Source organism: Salvia hispanica, chromosome 4, assembly GCF_023119035.1.
Source record: "Salvia hispanica cultivar TCC Black 2014 chromosome 4, UniMelb_Shisp_WGS_1.0, whole genome shotgun sequence".
Lineage (NCBI taxonomy): Eukaryota > Viridiplantae > Streptophyta > Magnoliopsida > Lamiales > Lamiaceae > Salvia > Salvia hispanica.
Window position 1 is genome coordinate 54,408,606 of NC_062968.1, and position 20,594 is coordinate 54,429,199.

The 20,594-nt window shown below is 34.6% G+C and overlaps 3 protein-coding genes and 1 long non-coding RNA gene across 7 annotated transcripts; 2 read left to right on the forward strand and 2 right to left on the reverse strand.

Moving 5' to 3' along the window:
• The first annotated feature begins 2,771 nt into the window (after positions 1-2,771).
• Positions 2,772-5,821, forward strand: LOC125223995. Of its 3 annotated transcripts, none has more exons than XM_048127323.1 (7): positions 2,772-2,922; positions 2,998-3,026; positions 3,115-4,094; positions 4,299-4,489; positions 4,571-4,632; positions 4,751-4,864; positions 4,970-5,821. In XM_048127323.1, exons 1-7 carry the CDS (start codon positions 2,852-2,854, stop codon positions 5,761-5,763), a joined length of 2,241 nt encoding a protein of 746 aa, XP_047983280.1. In that variant the 5' UTR covers positions 2,772-2,851; the 3' UTR covers positions 5,764-5,821. The 3 variants fall into 3 exon arrangements, with proteins under 3 accessions (XP_047983280.1, XP_047983281.1, XP_047983279.1); XM_048127324.1 differs by having other exon boundaries at positions 4,751-5,074; positions 5,445-5,587; XM_048127322.1 differs by having other exon boundaries at positions 4,751-5,821.
• Positions 5,822-6,221: 400 nt separating this feature from the next.
• LOC125185692 lies at positions 6,222-7,350 on the reverse strand. The gene is made up of 3 exons (XR_007170211.1): positions 7,266-7,350; positions 6,629-7,176; positions 6,222-6,477 (listed from the first exon to the last, which is right to left on the reverse strand). It is a non-coding gene; the product is annotated as an uncharacterized LOC125185692 (long non-coding RNA).
• A 1,364-nt stretch (positions 7,351-8,714) lies between these two features.
• LOC125218035 (UPF0613 protein PB24D3.06c-like) lies at positions 8,715-11,082 on the reverse strand. Of its 2 annotated transcripts, XM_048119632.1 has the most exons (9): positions 10,849-11,082; positions 10,571-10,647; positions 10,296-10,401; positions 10,072-10,164; positions 9,730-9,795; positions 9,508-9,644; positions 9,291-9,399; positions 9,158-9,222; positions 8,715-9,060 (listed from the first exon to the last, which is right to left on the reverse strand). In XM_048119632.1, the coding sequence occupies exons 1-9, from the start codon at positions 10,942-10,944 to the stop codon at positions 8,913-8,915; spliced, it is 897 nt and encodes a 298-aa protein (XP_047975589.1). In that variant the 5' UTR covers positions 10,945-11,082; the 3' UTR covers positions 8,715-8,912. The 2 variants fall into 2 exon arrangements, with proteins under 2 accessions (XP_047975589.1, XP_047975590.1); XM_048119633.1 differs by lacking the exon at positions 9,730-9,795.
• A 4,582-nt stretch (positions 11,083-15,664) lies between these two features.
• LOC125219798 (adenylate isopentenyltransferase 5, chloroplastic-like) lies at positions 15,665-17,415 on the forward strand. The gene is made up of 2 exons (XM_048121868.1): positions 15,665-15,719; positions 15,834-17,415. Exon 2 carries the CDS (start codon positions 15,841-15,843, stop codon positions 16,747-16,749), a length of 909 nt encoding a protein of 302 aa, XP_047977825.1. The 5' UTR covers positions 15,665-15,719; positions 15,834-15,840; the 3' UTR covers positions 16,750-17,415.
• Positions 17,416-20,594: the final 3,179 nt, after the last annotated feature.

Here is a 20,594-nt window from a genome sequence, read left to right on the forward strand (position 1 = left end):
TTCGGTTGACTAAATTAATTAGTATTGAGATACAATATAGGATAGGGTAAGATGGGCTTTGTCTTTGATTGAATTAGTATTGAGTTTTATTTTGTGTTTGGTTGATGAGCTCATGCAACTATAAAAGAAAGGCAAAGTAATCCGTATTTAAGGTGTTTTTTTACCATCCCTATAAATGTCTAATGACTCAAGGATAGAAGGACATTAGTGCATCCTTATCACTATAGTTATAATTATATATGGAAGGCCTATAGATTTGGGAAACATTAATGAATACCGTTAAACACTACTATAATTTTATATGATTCCACTTGTTAAAGAATTATTTTTTTGTTTAAAATTATGAAAATTGAGAATCTGCGCTATAATTTCACTCGTCAAAGAATTAATAACTAAATAAATAAATTTACAATGCCATTTTAGTTCATCTCCAAACTAAGACATAAATAAAGATAATTAACTAAAATAAAAGATATTGGAGATGATCTTCAGCAAGATTCATTAAATTGAAGACGCTATCACCCCCTCTTCCAAGCAAGATAACTAGGGATGTCAATGTAGCCCGCAATCCGTGGGCTGGCCCGAATAGCCCGCCAAATTTATAGGGTTTGGGTTGAACTTTTATAACCCGAAAGAAATCACAACCCGACTAGCCCGCACCCGCTTAACCCGCAACCCATTAGGGCCAGACCCGAAAACCCGATGGGCTGGCCCGAAAACCCGATAAAATTTTTATTATTCTAATTTTTGCTCCTAATTCGACTTAATTATAGATAACTAAAAAAAGTAACTTTCAATTTTATATTAAATATATAAATTATATATTGAATTTTTATTAATATAATAATTGATATATAAACTAAAAACTTTAAATTCACTAAAAAATTATTTAAATTTCTAAAATATGCATTAAAATTTTACGAAATATCTCAAATATTAGTATTTGATTATGTTTATAATTGAGTTTAAGCATATATCTCAAATTTATCATTATTAAATATTTTACATTTAATGAATATAACTAATTTTCATCATTATTTATGGGATTGATCGCATGTTAATTCTATCGATAGCAACCCGATTAACCCGATGGGCTAGCCCGAAACCCGAGCTTTTAGGGTTAGGGTTGAACTTTTATAACCCGAAAGAAATCATAACCCGACTAGCCCGCACCCGATTAACCCGCAACCTGAATAGGGTTGGCCCGAAACCCGATGGGCCGACCCGATTGACATCCCTAAAGATAACTAAATAAAAAGATTACAATAAAATCTCATACCGAAAAATAAATGTTTAATTTTAATGAGACAAAGGCAATAGTATTTTTATTTTTTTGTGAGTGTATATTTTCTTAATTATATATTGTTGATATGTGTTTTGCAGTATTTTTGTATTATATATAGATTATTTACAATAAATGAGTTTTTATTTTAGTACTACAATTCATAATAATAAAAATACGATATGTTGTGTATGACGAGACATTATTAATAAATAAAGGTAGAATTGTTTATAAATTTTGGTGACTTGTTGTATTTCCTTCGTCTTATAAGAGCATTCGCAATAGTGCTTAGGCCAGCAATAGGCCAGCTATATTCTCCCCTGCCACGTCAGCAACACTAAAAAATCCACCTGCCACATCAGATTTAGGCCAGCCATAGGCCGATCCGCAATAAAAATAATTCAAAATATACTACATTTTACGGAATTAAAATTACGATTAAAATACGGAATTAAATTTACGAGACATATACGGGAAAAATAATCCACTCCATTAAAAAAAAGTACAAAGATTTTTAAAAAAAAAAGTACAAAGATTTTTAAAAAAAAGTACATGATTTTTTTTTAAAAAAAAAGGGCTTCAACACACGAGCCCCGCCACTCTCTACTCCTCGTCGCCGTCGTCCTCGCCGTCGCCGCTGCCAGCTGCGCCGCCGCCACCACCCGTGGTATCGAGGCCACGTCGGAACCCGCTAGTCGTGCCCGCGCGATTTCCAAATCAACCCGCATGCTCTCGAGCATCTTGTGAAGAAACATCTTCTCCGTGGGGTCAGTGGCGGCCTTCCAATCTTGGAAGACCTTGTACATCTGCTCGCGCGTTTAATAGATGACACATTTAGTAATTATATGATATTTGAGAAGATGTTATTTTGTATATTAAGTGCATAAGAAAAAATATTGTAATATAATTAGGGTCCGTTTGATAAGTTAGTAATGTCAAGATATAGATAATTATATGACTATTTCTTAGTGTTTTGATATCATAGTTAACCTATTATGTCAGTCCGTGGTTTTCTCTATGGCCCATCCGAGCCTGCAAATTTTTCCTTAAAATACAAAGATATGTACTTATCTCACAAATTTGGTCGGATAGCATTTCTACCTCATTTATTATGATTTATTAAAACAAAATCTAGATAATTTCTTGTCTACCAAACAACAACGAAAAAATCTTCATCCAAGCTTATCTTGACCCGAAGCCCGCATTTCTTATCATATTTAACAAATCTTGTTATATCTCATCTTTCTAATCAAACGAGCACTTATAATTTATATTAGTTTTTTTATTTTTAATCAAACGAGCACTTATAATTTATATTAGTTTTTTTATTTTTAAATGTGATATCGACAACTAAAAAAGAAATACAGTACGTGGTATAGGACAAACCGAAAAAGGAAATATATGGAAAGATATACTTCAATTTGAAAAAAAAGTAAATATATGGAAAGATCTACTTCAATAGATTTTGTAGTATACGGAAGATCACTCCAGTAAATTCAGAGAGAAAATTAAGGGAAGTTTGACGAAAATAAAACAGAAACCTCAAGCTATTTTTTGTTCATCTAAGTCATGGCGTTCCGGTTGGTTACATGCGCCAGTCGACGCCTTCGATCTACAATTTGCGCTCAATTCATCCCCAGGTTCTATTTCAAAATAATTTGATTAAAATAATATTGTTACTTGTTGCAATGTCATGAAATTTTTATTTTGATTAGAGAGGCGAGGACCAATGGAAATCGATTGGGTAATGTATTCGTGAAATTTCCAAATGAATTACTCCAATTACTACTGTATTAAACTTGATATACTACAACTTTGTTTTTATTGTGAAGGTTACAAGTACAAGTGGGCGGAGACAGAATTTATATCGGAGTCAGAGGCAAAGCCTGATTTTTTGAGGTATAACAGAGAGTTTGGGATGTTTGGTGCATATTTGTTTGAAGACGATGGCAGCATCACCAGGTCACCCAAATATAACAAATATCTTCCCTCCTTTAAAATGGAATTGGAAGAAGATGAAGATCCTTTCTTATTCTGGACTAGTTGTGATGGTCTAATTTATCTTCGTTATCCGAAGGGGAAACATGTCCTTTGGAACCCCACAACGCACGAGTATAAAATCCTCCCCGAGCCCTATGCGCACCCCTCCCGCTGCCTTTCTTATTTAGTTGTAGCATCGGGAATGTGGCATGACCATACATCTCAAGATTACATAGTGGTTAATCTTGTTCGTACTTATATGTTGCTGGGAACTAAAACAGACTCCTCTCATTTCATTCACTTGTATTCACTCAAAACTAATTCATGGAAGATAATACCGTGCCCATGCCCTCATTGCTTTGGTTTTGGTACAACTTGTGTTTGCCTTTCGGGGATTTTGTACTTTACAGCAATTCGAGCTATCCGTTCTTTTGACATTTCTACTCAAACCTTTTCTAACATACCCTTGCCTAAGGGTTGCCGCTCCTACCATGAACCTCACATTCTAGAGTATAAAGGGTTATTAAGTGTTGTATACTCGAAAGATGCAGCTTGTCATGTACTTAGGGAATATCAACTTTGGGCTATGCACGATGGATTGTGGACAAGAGAATCTGTTTTCCATACTCGTGGTGTTCGGAAGCCTTTATGGTTTTCAAAGGATGGTAAGCTATTGTATTTTCTAAGCCGGACTCGTGACATGGTGGTGTTTGATTGTGCCACTGGAAAGTCGAAGCATCTCGGTGTGGATAGCCCGTCAGACTTTGATACAGGGATGATTCCGTTTGTTGAGAACTTTGTTCAACTCAATGGAATTTCATGTATTGAGGAGGTACAATTCCTTTCATTTGCTTATATATAAATTGAGTAATTATACTATGAATCTATGAAGAAATAAATAACTTAGTTATCTTTATCAATTTTGGATATTGGGATTAGTTAGTTATTGGTAATTTATTATCTTTATATGTGTCTTTCAGGAGATGAACTATTGTCTCAACTTTCTTACTTGTTTGTTTCTCTTTGTTTTGCAAAGTCGAGAAATAATATCAAATCAGAAGTAAACCCAGCGTGTTCCTCCTCCTCCTCGTCGACTCCTATTTTTTGTTCACTTAAGGATGGCATGGCTTTCCGCTTGGTTACATCCGCCACTCGACAACTTCCTCTATGCAACCGTGTTCGATCTGCCATTTCCTTTTCAGGGTCCAGAGCTCAATTGGCTCCCAGGTTCTATTTTTTTTTTAAAAAAATTAAATATTCTTACTTGTTTATACAAATTAAAATTTTGTGAATTTATTATTTTGTTAGAGTGGAGGTGAATACGAGAATTGAAGGTGCCCCGCCTATGAGGAATAATGGAAATGAATTGGGTAGGTATTGCAAACATTCTGAATAATTATATTGCAACATACGAACCAAAGAGAAAAAAAAAAGATGCAAGGAATATTTATTTTGGATCATAATAATGTTTTCATTTTTATTGTGTAGGCCGTGAGAATGGTCCCATCGTATCCGAGACAACATTGTCTTCATGCGACATTTTCCCTAAGCCTAAGCCTAAGCCTAAGCCGGACATTTTTGTCAACTATCGGGATTCTTATCGTAATAAATATCAGAATGAGGAATATTTTGTTGCATTTTCCCTTAAAGAGGATGACACCATCTCACCCAAATATTTCATATATCCTCCCTCTTTTCCAACTGTAGATTATGTCTTCACTGGAGCTAGTTGTAATGGCGTGCTTCATTTTCATGATGGAGATTTTCATCGTAGGGGATCGGTTGGTCAAGCTCTTTGGAACCCGACAACGGGTGGGTATAAAATCTTGCCTAAGTCCTCTGTAGAACTCCGTCCTCATAGTAGTCATGAATTTGATATAAATGGAGTGTGGTCTGACCATAGATTTGAAGATTACAAAGTGTTGAATATTGTTCGTGCTAATGAAAGAGGTGGTCGGTTACCCGAGGACGTCAGTTATTACATTGACTTGTATTCGCTCAAACTTAATTCCTGGAGGAGAATACCATGCCCTGACTTTAAGTACTGTGGTTATGAATCTGTCTGCGTAGCTGGGGTTTTTTATTGCAGAGCATCTCTAAATAAGACTGGAGTTATCCTTTCCTTTGATTTTAATACTGAAACCCTATCCACTTTATCCTTACCTAACAAAAATTGCAACAGGCATTATTTTCTAGACTATAAAGGGTTGTTAAGTGTTCTTGCATGCTGGTGGGATGAAGATTTAGATGATGAAATACCTTGGAAATATGAACTTTGGATTAGGAGCGCTGGATCGTGGACAAGAGAATCTATTTTCCATGTTCATGGTGTTTCCAAGCCGTTATGGTTTTCGCAGGATGGTAAGCTATTGTATTTTGCAAGCGTGGATGATGAGTTAGTCATGTTTGATCGTTCCACTGGAAAGTTGAACCATCTTGGTGTCGATTGCTGGATGTCAAAGGTGATTCCATTTTTTGAAAGCTTTGTTCAACTCAATTGAATTTGAAATTCCTTTTGATTGTTGCCTCAGACTCATTCTCAATGCCTTGCTTTGGACATCAGGGATTCAATCAAATCTTGTATTTTTATCTAAGTATTCATTTGTTTGATGTTCATTTTTACATACTCTGTGGATAAATTGTCATTTTAAATGCGATAAACAGAGAATATGGTTCCATGATTTTGATAGAGCTCCATCAAATAGTTTGCCTATTCATTTTATTCCATCTGCTTGCTATTCTTATTTAGCATGCAAATATATCTTATTCAGGGTGTACTTGTTTCTTAGATTGCATTCAAACAACTCTAAGTTAGAGTATTATAATATTAAATTAATTTCTTGCAGAAATTTAGGATTAAAGCAAAAATGAATTAGATTGTTTTTATATAAATATACGAAAAGAACAAGAAGTAAAATACATAATGTTCCACTATTAAAATTAAAATTAAAATTTACAAAATCATATGAAAATAACAAAAGTCAACAAATGAAATTACAAAAAGGAGTATTAATTTTATACTCCAATCGTTCTTCAATGTGTGTCCATTTTGATTCGTTCAGGTTCTATAAAATGTAGTAACAGAAAGTGGATTAAAAAGTTAGTTGAATGCAAATCCTTTTTATATACTCCTCCTAGCAGCTGCCCTGACTTTAGCTGAAATTGAGGATTTTCTAATTCCCAAATTTTCTGTTTTCTTTTTTCCCTGCCTGACCCTGTAATAAAATAAAATAAATCACAAAACACTCTTCACTTTTAAATTTTTTTTTATCGAATGTACCCAGTATATTTATTTTGATTAAATTTTATTTTAAAATAAATGACATAAAATTTTCATAAAGTGCATGCAAAAATAAAATATTCCACCTGTGATCTACTGCAATAAATGGTGTCGTTTTCCTCGCCGGAAGTCCTGGTGTAATCTTCGCCGGAGCTGGTATTTTCCGGCGACCAGAGAGAGGTGGACGTGAGGCCAAAGTCTCTCTCGCATGAATCCATCGTCAGCGGTGCGCTGTCACTCCCGCCGCCGCCGCCGCACGTGTCGCTCGTGTAACACGTGCACGAGCCCCGGCCCACACCGGCACCGCTGCACGACCCCACGGTGCACGCGCCGAACCCCGGCACCTCCGCGGAGTTCTCGGGGCCGTCGCTCCCCCCTTTGTGGCACGGCACGAGCGCGTCCATGCTGGCCGCAAAGGCGGACGTGTTTTTACCTCCGCCTCTGTGGTCGAGCCACGGGACGAGCTTGCCCGCCGCGCGTGAGAGGCCGCACGTGCCCTGACCAACTATGGACTCCAGCGTGTCGGCCGGGCGCAGGTGAGACTTTTCCCACGCAATTCGCGAGCTTGTTGAAAGCCCGCGACGCGGCCAGCGGGCCGTTTTCCCACGTCAGATCCGCCACTTCGTAATCCAATCTGAAACAGAATACGTAACTAATTAAGCGTCACAAAATATTATTAAGATGAAAATTTTTCAGTGAATATATGAATGAAACGGGAATTACGAAAGCGGATCGGTAGCGAAGGAATTCATTTCGATGTCTCTCCAAAAAAAAGAAATTGTTGTTTTATTCTTGAATAGAATGTAAATATTTATCCGGTTTTTAGTTATTTTTGTTTGAGTTGAATATATGTGGGTGAGGAGTGAGAGAGGATTTGATGGCATATTTCAGATTCATAAGATAAGAAACAGCATTAGTTTAAAGAGATGGGAAATGGACACCTGTATAGTGAGTTTTGTCAGTTTACTTGAAAAACTACTATTGGCATTACACAAAAAATTCGTGTGTATTTGAATGTAAATATTGTGATACGTCTTTGTGAAATTTCTAATTGGTGTTTATTAATTGTATGTATATGGGAGTGTTATATTGCTAACTCATAACTTAATTGTTAATTATAACTAAATAATAGCCATTAGATATTCAAATTAAGGGCTTAGATCATAATAGATTAGGAACATTGGATATGATCAATTTAGTTGGACGTGATATTTAAATATCAAGACTAATTTTTTCAAGATTAAATATAATAAAGGGTAATTTAGTAAATAAGTAATATAAATAATAATTAAACCGGTTCAAATAAAACCGGTTCGGTCTAATTAAAAATTTAAGAGTGTTATGTACGTAGAATTCATGTAAGTTTATCTTTTCCCTTCAATTTATTAGTATATAGGAGAGATCCCCTTCATTCTACGATTGCAAAATTGAACGGCAAAAAAAAAAATCGAAAATTATCAATGTTCAAATTTAAATGTTGTTTTACACTTTTGAATATTTTTTAAATTAAGGTCAAACCGAAACTGAGTCAAACTTAACAGAATTTATTATAATTAGTTAAGGAACTTATCTAGAACTTCAACAATATTTAGCATATTTCTCAAGCGATTAAATGTATTCTCGCAAAATTGTAGTATATACAAAGATAGGGTTTTGAGCTATCAAACTAGATTTAAATACATAAACGCGGAATAAAATCATACGTATGTTATTTTTAGGTCATTGTTAGTTTATTTTTAGGTAATTTTAATGAAGGATGATCTGAAATGATTTTAAAATGGCATCAAACTCAGTTTTTATAAAATGACCTATAAGTAATTAATAATGAGATTCAGTGTTTTTTTAGTTAATTATTGACCATTAGATTACCTAATCTTAGAGCTAAAATTTAGGCTGCAATTTTTGATTTAGATACATTCTTATTTGGATTATCTCCATTGACTTAGATATATTGTTACATATACTATATCGATTGGGGCAATATTGTCATGTCAAGGCCAATGGGCTCATTACGTATTATTACATTAACTAATTAAATTATAGAACAACTACAATTAATTAATTCATACTATTAATTAAATCTAAACTACAATAAGCATTGAGATGATGGAAATATTACTCAATTGGACCACAGCCAAGATTACATTAATAATGCATGATGATCTTCGGAAAGCGGGTGAAACCCAATATATATGGGCTGAGGCCTAAAATGAATTAAATATTGGGGGATTTTTTTTGGCATCATGCCTTTTAGCGCAAAGAATATAGTGAGAGAATGTGTGTGCCAAATAATGTCTCATGTGGAGTAAAATTAAAGAAATACGAAGTCGGACTTAATTTGACTCAACTCGATTCGACTCATTTACGAGCTTAGCTCCAAGGATCTTCGCAACCTTTGAGTCCGTCCCTCTTGACGAACTCCATTATAGCATGCACGGCTTCCTTGATCCAGTTAGAGAGAGAATGGTTTGCACTTTCAATCTCAACCATCTCGGCTCCACCCAATGCTCTACATAATCTACGTAAAAAAAAAACACTCACGAAATCAAATATAGTACTATAATAATTTTTTGAAAAAAAAAACTCTCATAATTAAAACACAAAATACATCTTGCCTGCCACCAAATTCTTGTTTGTTCACGTGTTGTGGCACGTGCTCGCCCGCCATCGAGTAGATGACCTTTCAAACATAGTACTTTCAGACTCAACAACTCAACAATACATTCAAGAAAATGAAAGAGGGTGTACCAAGGAAGGCGTAGCGGACATGTGCCCGAGCTTCTCCTTCAATTCCTTATCACTCAAGTCGGAACTGAACATATCATCCTCACCATTCCTCGTGTGTAAAGAGTGATACCTGAGCGAGCCATCATGAGTAGACAATTTAATTTGAGCGAGAGGATAGGTCAAAAATACATGTATACATTTAAAGGACAATATGATAAAAAAGGTCAAAATTGTTGACCTATAGGCCGTGATTGGAGCGTCTGGATGTGCTTTTCTCGGCATAAAATCGTACGGTCGATCATGATTGATCATAGTTGTGGCTAGATCAATCATGGAGCCAGCCTCTTGGAAGTATTCACGGTCGCTAACTGGAGCCTAAACATTAATTAATAATGAGATTAAGAGATAACAAAACTTAAACTAGCACACAAATTAATTATGAGGGAGTATAAAAATGGACCTGTAAAATGACTGCTGTAACTGCTCTTGACCATGCTGCATTACTATCCAAGTAAAATACAATATCCTGCATAGCCTCAAAATCGTTATTATAACATATTTTTGCTTCATATTCCATCCATATTTTTTTTGTCCAAACAATCCAGGAATCCACCAAGATTAATGATAACCATCCAAACAGTACAATATCAACACAGCAGAGCAACACAAAAACTGAAAAAACACAAAAATTCGATCAAAGCAAGAATTAGCGAGCAGAGTCCATCAAGAATGATGACAATCGAAACAACATATACAATATGTAAACAGAAACTAACAAAAGACAAAAAATCAACTAACGAACCTGACAGCCATGACCGTGTCCTAATAGGATGACACCATGAGAGTCCTCATTGTCGATTAAATAACTTATGAGTTGATCAAGTTCGTTGGCATCCTTCACCACAAATATAGCAAATCCAAATTTAATTTATGAAACAAGAAAAGGCTACAAAGTTAATCATCTTCTCACAAGATGTTCATATACTAATTAATCTCAAATTTGACATCGGAAACAAATTATTTAACTTGTTTCAAGGTGGAGATGCCATATCCGCTGTAGGAAGATGAAAATAGGAATTGAACTAACGACCAATGCTCCTTCTCTAAAGCAAATGCCAGAGGTTCCAAGTATCTGCAAAACTATAATTAAAGATACGATGTGTGGTTGGTTGGATTTCGCGCAATTGCACAACACACATCGCTGTGTCGTGCAAAGCTGTGTTTTTACGTGTTACACGCATGTTGTGCACTATATGTATGTAAACACAAATTTTTTAGCACACTGTTGCGGATATCCTTACTCAGTTGCCAAAATTCCTTCTTTAAATCCACCAACAAAAACAACTTGCTGCTTGAAATTTCCTACCTTAAATGCAACCTGCAACAACATTTCACCTAATTAAATCAATCATTAAAATACCATAAAGAAAAATGGAGTATTTCCTATTTTTTGGAAAAGTTATTCCATTAATTACTAGATCCGGATGAATAATTAAACAAAAATATATGAGTAATATTTAAATAAAAAAAACTCCTAGGGTTTAGTAACAATTAATTAAGATGTTATTTATTTCCTTGCCTGAATCGGTTTTGGGCCATACTTGAACATCACCCCGTTAAGCTTATACTTATTGTTAACGGCTGCGGCGGCTCCGGTTGGGGAGTTGGGCGCCATGGCGGTGGAGGAGCGGCTGACGGCGGCGGTTGGGGTGGAGAGGAGGTGTCTTGGTGTTAATTGGTGTCTTCATTTCTTGTTGCCTTTTTAAGTGTTTGTTTTGGGTGAGTGATTTCCGTTATTTCTGTTATTTCCTTGTCAAAGTAGATCCGTTTAATCCTTTCATATTGTTTATTAATTCAATTTATTAGTAGGAGAGATCCCCTTCATTCTACGATTGCATGCAAAATTGAACGGCAAAAAAAAATCGAAAATTATCAATGTTCAATTTTAAAAGGTTGTTGTACACTTTTGAATATTTTTAAGTTATGGTCAAAACTAAAATTGAGTCAAACTTAACAGAATTTATTATAATTAGTTAAGGAACTTACCATAGAACTCTCAACATTATTTAGAATATTTCTCAAGCGATTAAATGCGCTCTCACAAAATTATATATACTGAGAAAATATTACATATATATAGTATATGATTGGAGTATGATTGTCATTCCCAGGCCAATTATAATTAATTAATTCATACTATTAATTAAATCTAAGCCTTATCTTTCATATTTATGTTCTAAAATAAGACGTGGAGTCAGAATGGAATAAGCATTGAGATGATGGAAATATTATTCAATTGGAGCAGCCAAGATTACAATAATAATGCATGATGATCTAGTGAAAAGACAGCATGCTTGATTTCGGAATTAAAGTAGTAAAATAATTAGTGTGCATATGTGGAGTGGGGGTCATAATTAGAATTTTACATTACCTTATTTTAGAAAAAAAAAAAAGTTTTTTCGCCAACAGATACTCTTATCATGATTGCTTATTAATATCAAAGCAAAGGTATAAAGCTTTATTAGGAAAAAAAGTCCGATTGAGATGACTAATTTTCTCTATGGAAAAAAGAAATTGCTTTAGCATATATCTCTACCACATAATTCTTCCTAAAAATACATGGGTCATTTTTACAAACATTACCTAAAATATCTAAAAATGACCTTAATTCCAAAGATTATAAATAAAATGACTTAAAAATAATTAATAATGACATTTGTATAAGATGCATAATTATTTATCACTATCATATTGACAAAATTCATGGTCATCGACATGGTGATAACTAGCTATACGATTAATTGACGCATGCATAATATTGCATCCATTGCCAACCTGTATTAAAATATACTTAAAATCCTAGTAAATGGGCTTAAACTCCTAGCATATATATATACTATGATGGTAATTAACTACCTAAACAATAAATTATTAAAAGGAAGAATAATTAATTATACTAAATTTGTTGGGTGCAAATCTATCCCACATGAGTGAGGGAAGTTGGATTAGTATATAAGTGCTATCCATCCCTAATTAGTTTGAGGCCTTTTGGGGATGACCCAAAAACAAATCCGTGCGGGCTTGGCTCCACCTAAAACGGACAATATCAAACTAATGTGCAGTCGATGATCCCAACAAACTGGTATCAGAGCCAAGGTGGCTTTGGGTTGGGCCCTGTGTGACCAAAGGGTCAGGCCTGGATGACCCATGATCGAGTGGGGCCCTGGATGACTCTAGTTTGAGTCGGGCTCGTAATTTCTCGATGTATCGATTATGTGTTCCCGATGTGGTCTCGCTTTGATGGGAGGTTTGTTGGGTGCAAACCTATCCCACATATCAAACTAATGTGCAGTCGATGATCCCAATAAAATTAAGGACTGTTATATAATTAACTACCTAAACAACAAATACTTAAGCGAAAGAATAACTTAATTATATATACTTAATTAAGCACTATTGCAATCCCTTTTGATCTTGACATTTCAATCTAACTTTTGACCCTATATAAAGAGATGTGCTGATATGATAGATGAATTTATGCTAATTAACTTTAAGCACTAATTTATTGATGCAACCCATACCCATAAAAATGTTATTTAGTTATTTAAAGAAAGAATTAGTGTGAAAGCATATTATGAAACGTTCCGTACAAAAAATTCACGTGATCACCATCAACTCATCATATATTTTCAGAAGCTTCTCTAGTTAATTCAGATAATCTCATATTTATATTGAGTACTACTATGCTAGTCACTGGACTACTCTTTAATTAGGGAAAATTACATGCTTGCGAGAATAAATATGAATCACTATTTATTCGACTGATGGATGTTTTGTGGTGTGTTTTGTGATTGTTGTTTTATTTATTTTTTTCTTAACTAGGGGTTGTTGTAAGACATCTCATCTTTTGTGAATGAGGTAGGCCGATAACGACGGACAGGATTAGCGCTAGTTATTTTAGTTCTATCTTCTTATGTTTGTACGCTTCTTTTTTTTAGTCTGTAATGATTTTGGACAGAATGTTTGTTTCTGTGTATATATATTTTTCTTTTGTTTTTTGTACTCTGTTAATGTTGGATAACGTATGAGTTACTATGACTTTAAGAATTTCTTTTGTATAAATAACGATAACAAAACTCACATTTTTTCATAAAATAAGTTAAAGATTCTCATCCACAATTTACCTTGTTTGGTGTATGGCAGAGTATCTAGTAATTCCCATTCTCTTAGGGTTAACAACATTTATTAATCAATTTACCCTAGCCAGGCACCTTTAGTTCTTTTGTGATTCAATTTAAGCTTTCTAATGACAGAAAAATACTTTTAGATTAACCTAAGTAGTCAACTTTATTGATTAGGAAACTAAAACTAAATAATGGTCGAGCAAAAGTTGAGGCTTATGATTAATATAGTATAATTAAAGTGTGATTAACTAATTAATAATTGGTTATAAATGATTCTCGGCGCTGCTTTTCGGAAAACAACTTGCCCACCTTCTGCTGATAATGTGATCAGTTTTTATAGTTAAATGGCAAGATATTGATAAACCTTAACAAACTGCAAAATAAAGGTAATTAATTAATTAATTAATTAATTATAAGCAGTTTAATTATCTACCTATTTATTTATTTGTTGATATTCTTTGTTTATTTTAATTTTCTTTGATGTTAAGTATTTCTATGGTTTAGTTATTTTGTTGAGCTTCTGTGAGTTTATGTCTCTTGTTTTTGCAGTTATTCAATAAACATTTATGTGATTCGATGCTTTTGTGTACGTGTGTTTAGATCTTTGTGTCAATTCCTGCTTAGTTGGTGGATACTTTGTGGTGTATTATTGTTACCACATCGTAATCCATAAAAAAAGTTTAGATTTTTTTTCTTATTTAAGTAAATTTTGCATATGATTGATCAAATACGATTGAAAATTGAATTGGGATTGCGTGCGACAATGAAATGGTCTATTTCGGTAAAACTTAACAAATGAAAGCCCTATTTTAACTTCTCAAAATTGTAGAATTTGAGCAAGAAGATTTAAGGGAATCTTAGTTTATTGCGTGACACCTGCCACCTACTTATAGTATAATACTCCTATATACAGACTAGGGCTTAACGTTTTTCTATACTTAGATTTATTCTTACATAAAATAGAAGTATCCATAGGTAGGAGGACAGCACAAACATTAAGGTAGGGTAACAGATCTTCAAATTAAAACAAAATTATTCGTATGTAAACCAGTAAATATAACATAAGCTAATATGCCTATTAATGCCCTTTCAGGAAATTTCTATTTAAGCTAGCTATTCTAAGTATAATTCTATAGTTTATTTTTTTGTATAAGCAAATACATGATGATTATATATATAAATAGGGACGTCCAATTAGATTATACACAAATCACAAGTTATAACAATATTACATGTATAAATAAACATTCTTTGATTAAACAATGAAAATTTATTACTACTACTCTACTGTACTAGAGTATATCAAAATATATCGAAAATAAAATACTCCATACAAAGCTAAAAGAACTAAACGGTCAACTAAGGCCACTACAACCTAAACGCCCCCCCGAAAAACCAAAACAATGAGACTTAAAAATAGGAGACACCAGAACATGCCCCAACTAAGCTAACAACAAAAACTAAGACTCTAAACTTAGCGCCCGCCTTAGCCACAGGCTAGCAACTAGGGCGGACGGCTAGTCCACTATTGCAATCGGCTAACGGTAAGGACGAGCGCGGAGCGGATGAGAGGTCGGGCGTAGACTAACTGGCTAGCCGATCGCTGTCCGATTATTTTTTTTTTCTATTTTTTTTATTTATACTCTATATTTACAACTGATTGCACTTCATTTTTTTAATATTTGATAAACACCAACAATTAAAATGAATTAAATCGTATTTGTCAATTTATTTGTTGGGCTAGGACATTGGCTAGGCTATTGTTAGTGGCTAGGCTGTGGGAAGAGCATGATGATGTGTCAAGAAGAGTTTTTGGCTAGGCTATTGCTGATCCGATGCTATTGTGGATGCTTTTAGCCTTGTATCGGAGGACGGAGAGAGTAGTTGTTTTTCTATTCCTAGCTAAATGTTCGTAACTATAGCGGAACCGATACTTCAATGATTAGTTCTCCTTAACGGAAAACACAAAATTTTAATTTTCCAACAACAATGTATGTATGATATATGTCCATGATAGGACATATACAAAATAAAATATACTACAACGAAGGAATAAAAAATGATTCAAACGACAGAGAGAATACAAGTAGATGCGGTTGAGACGTGTTTATAATTGACCCCATTACATGCACATCATGCATGCCTTCCAATTCCCCTCTTCCTTACTATAAATACGTCTCTACTCGAACCTATTCTACACATATAATATAATCCCACTACACTTGTTCATACTACAAACCTCACTCTCACTCTCACTCTCACTAAGGTGCATATAATAATAGTAGTACTATAGTACAATATTGTTTCACTTCATTCCCTTCTACTACTTAAATTCAATGTTTATTAATGTAAATAAAAGTAGTAACTAATACTACTACAGGTAAAGCATGAATATTTCACTCTCCAAGCAAACGCCGATGGTGATCAACCTCATTCCGCGCCACCGGCGAAAGGAGAAGGAGAAGGCGGTGGTGGTGGTGGGGGCCACCGGGACCGGAAAGTCCCGGCTCTCCATCGACCTGGCGACCCGGTTCGACGCCGAGGTCATAAACTCCGATAAAATGCAAGTCTACACGGGGCTCGACGTCGTCACCAACAAGGTCACCGAGGACGAACGCCGCGGCGTGCCGCACCACCTCCTCGGATTCGCGGACCCCGCAGCGGACTTCGGGGCCCGCGAATTCGTCCGCCACGCCTCCGCGGCGGCCGACGACATCACCGCGAGGGGGCGGATGCCCATCATCGCCGGGGGATCCAACTCCTTCGTCAAAGCGCTCGTCGTCGACGACCATTACTTCCGGTCGAGGTACGACTACTGCTTCCTGTGGGTCGACGTGGCGGCGCACGTGCTCGGCCCGCGGGTGTCGGGTCGGGTCGACCGGATGGTGGGCTCGGGCCTGGTGGAGGAGGCGCGGGGATTCTTCAGCCCCGCTGGAGACTACAGCCGCGGGGCCCGGCGCGCCATCGGCGTGCCGGAGCTCGACGGGTACTTCAGGAGCGAGGGTGGCGGCGGCGGCGGCGGCTACAGGGAGAGGCTGCTCGAGAAGGGAATTGATCAGATAAAATTTAATACCCGGGCTCTGGCGGGCCGCCAGCGGCAGAACATTATGCGGCTGGCGGAGCACCTCGAGCGGCGGATGCACCGCCTCGACGGGGAGAGGCCCGTGGAGGGGCTGAGCGCCAGGATCGTCGCGCAGTTCCTGCGCGAGGATCACGTGGACTTTGTGTCAGCGATTGCGGCTGGGCCAAACCGGCCAGCCGCCGGTCAACTTATAACTTCCGCCGTCGGCCGCTAGTGGGACCCTCCCATCCCGAAAAAGGAAAAAAGAAATACTAATACTCTATCGGTCCCATTTAAGATGGTCACACTCTCTCAGCTGATTCAAATATTTCCATCTATGAATAAGAGTCTCATTTTTTTTCCGGTACAAATTAAAAGAAATGTTAAGAAAAAGGAGAAAAAAAAGTTGAGAATGAATGAATTAGTGTAATGTAGGACAGTATAAATGAATCGGAATTTCTATTCGCGAAACCGAAGGAGTATTTAATAGCTCCACTTAAAATCTAGCACTATCATTCAAAAAATTGGCCTATCTTAAATTGAACAAGTATGATAGTAATTCTAGTACTTAGAATTATTTTTTTCCGAGATCTACGTGGCACTGGTTGTGGGCCCGCTGGGGTGGAATCTAGCTAGGCTGAAATTTCGTAATCTAGGTTGCTGTCTCTATCTGCAGTTTGAGCAGTTCGATCTTGGTCGGCCGTACAGTTGGGAAATCTTGGGGAAAAGAGGAAGTGACTATTTTTCTAAAATTTTATTTTTAATTTCGGTTTATTTGGTTCTCTTTAATTATTATGTTTGGTGTATATTTGTGTATTCTAGTAAAGAGCTGTATTATTCGCGGATATGACAACTCGATCGGATATATTTTATAAATATATGTATGACTTGAAATCTTGAATGTAATGACTCAGTGGTTCTGTGAATATTTTCATATTGGTGAAGGTTAGAATTTAATCATGAAGAGTTTTATGGGAATCACATTCCTTATATTATGGAGTTAGACTTTTGCCCAAGTTCTATCACATCAAAAGTATATTATTAAATAGTACGATACGAAATGAATAAAGGATATCTAGAGTTCTAAAATGAATTAAACATGGAGACAATACTAAGTTATTAACTGGTAGTAATTGAATCATGCAGAAAGAATAGTTGATTTTCATCAACATAAGAGACGCTAAGTTTATTCTTTGGGTACATGCAGAGAGACGTGGCGGTAAGATTATTCTTTAGGTACATGCGGAAAGAATAGTTGCTTTTCAACATAAGTTGCGCTATTTTATTAGTGATAAACAAATATTTAAAAAAAAAAAAAACTTTGATTTTCGGCTTCCATATAACAAATTCCTCTAAATACAAATAAATTGGGTATTTGTAATTGTGTATTAAAAAAAAAATTAAAGTCACGTAATTGATCAGAATAAAAATGACCAAACTTCATATTTTTACGCCAGTATGTTGATATTTATTTTTGTTGACTTTTTTTTTGAATTTTTTTAGTATTTCTATTTTAATTTGTTGCTTTTTTTTTCATGGCTCAAAGTCTACAAAAAATTAATTATGCTACTGCATCCTCTCATTAATTTTTTCTACTACTAATATTTTAGCCATTTTTAAGTTTCAAGCGGCTGAAATGTCTTGTCAAAATCTATTCCAATCGTCTTTCGGTATTTCAAGATTCTCTTTTGAGTTCCAATCACCGAAGGCCAAATATTACAAAAAAAATAAGTTGGATTCTTTTTCCAAAAAAGCGAAGGGAACACGTTTTTAAAATATACATTCGTTTCGATATTTAATTTAGTCTTTGTTGATTAATTTCATAAATCTTAAAAACATTTTCTAAGACATTCGATCAAGACTTGAAGGAGTTCTCAACAATATTTTCGTCGCACACATATCGATCGAGCTATATACTATTGTCAGAACGTAAGAAATAAATTTTTATGCAATCATGCATTTTTAGTAGATCAACGGATATATAGATAATTCTAGTTTCCCTTATATTGGCTAATTAATTAATTACAGTAAGTAGGACTGAACGTCTATTTTCTTAACTTTCACTCATTTTTAGTAAATCAACTGATATAATAATTAGATTATATTTAATTTAACTTATATTTGATGAGCAATTAATTAATTAAGAAGGAATAAACATCTTTTAAATTATTTTACTTTGATTACCATTCCAATTTCCATGGAATTTTGTTTTTGTTTTTTATTTTTATTTTTATTTGCGCTTGCGATGAAATTTTGATTCTTCGACTCACACACACAATTCTTTGCCCTATAAGGCTATAATTAACAAGATTTGAAGATGAAATCTTCCCAATGGGTGTCTCTCGAATCTTCTTAATTTCTTATCTTAAGAATTGTTCTTATTCTAGAGCAATCATTACTAATTTATAAAAAAAAAAAATTGAAATATCCAGTATCGAAATTATTTCCTTAAATTACAATCACATTAGTTTGTATTTCATTTTTATGTATATATAGTATTTGAGCCACGTATATGGAATATGTAATAAAAAAAAAAAGACAACATTACTCGTAAAATCATAGTACTACAATATTCGACTTCGAGTCCCAGGTACTACTATAGTACGGAAATGGACATAAAATGGACCTTTGATACAAATGATGAAAAAATGGAATATTTTGTTAGGTACCTAACATGTAACAACAATTAATTTTGTGCCCATTAAGTGAAGGTAATATGGGAATCGAAGGACAGACACAAAACAATTGTAATTGTGAGTGTTCCATCCACAAAAAGAAATGCCCAAATTATTCTAGCATTATATGCATCTACACACATATTGTATTTCCTTATTTCTTTAAAGTTTAATTGAAAAATAATTTGGAGACTTTCATGTTAGTCCCCTACAAGTTGTTTAACCTTATAATCTAAAAAAAGTTGCAATTTAGCATCAATATTTATCGTCGAATTTTTTCAATTTAGTTCTCTCTTCACAACGATGTGAGATCATTATAGTATTTTATTTCTAATTTCAGTTGCCTACACCCTCCCTCAAATCTAAACTTTTTTCCAATCTGTTGGACTAACACTTTATCGAACTAGCTCACTTTTAAAGCTCAGATATATTGTTGGAGTTAGTTATTTTTTAGTTTTAGCCCACATTCTAACTTAAAATTTCGATTCACTAAAATTTAGGAGATTTGTTAAAGTTTAATTGTCCAATATTTTCATCAAACATAATTATACAGCGCGAACTATATAATGGCTGTCACCTGTCAAACTGATTAAATTGAATTAAAAATAGTTTGATTTAACTTTGATTAATGTATTTATTTATTATATCCACTCACTAACAAGGGTGATATAGCAGCACAAGATAAAAAGACATAATTTGTTCTTATGCTACTAGTGGAAAAGAAGTTCACATAATTAGTGGTCAAAATCAACCTTTGTGGTGGCTTAATCTCATTGCACCATTTGCTATAATCCCTAATTGAAAAAGGAGACATTGATTTCTGTGGGAATCTTGGATTCTCATCCCATTGTCATCTGTAAAGATTTTCGTGAATTTGTGATAATTGTGCTTTTGTTAATGCTTCTATCATCAAGAATATAACTAATCCTAAAGTTCTTTTAAATAAATTTAATCTTTTGGATTGCCATTACATGATGAATAGAGTTTCTTTAAACATTTTTCTCTGATTTCATATAGTTTAAGGTTTTGTTAGAATTATTGAGTTCAAGAAGTAAAAGCCTTCATTCTGATCATGAGTCCATTTGATATAGAAGCATTAAAAACATAATCTATAGTTCTGCAGGTTGAAAAGATACTATTGTAATAAGTCCAATTATTATATTGTGATATTAATAATGCCTTTTTGTATCTGTTGTTTGCATAAAAATAGAGTTTTCACTTTAAATAAATGGACTTGTGTACAACAAAACATGTATATATAGGTTGTGATTCTGGGATTGATGAAAAAGGAAAGAATATTTGATGACAGTAAAATAAAAAGTGGAATTTTGATCTATGGGTTTAATTTTTATTTTATTTTTTGTCATGATCTTTCATCATTTCAATTGCTGTTGTTTGTGTTTAC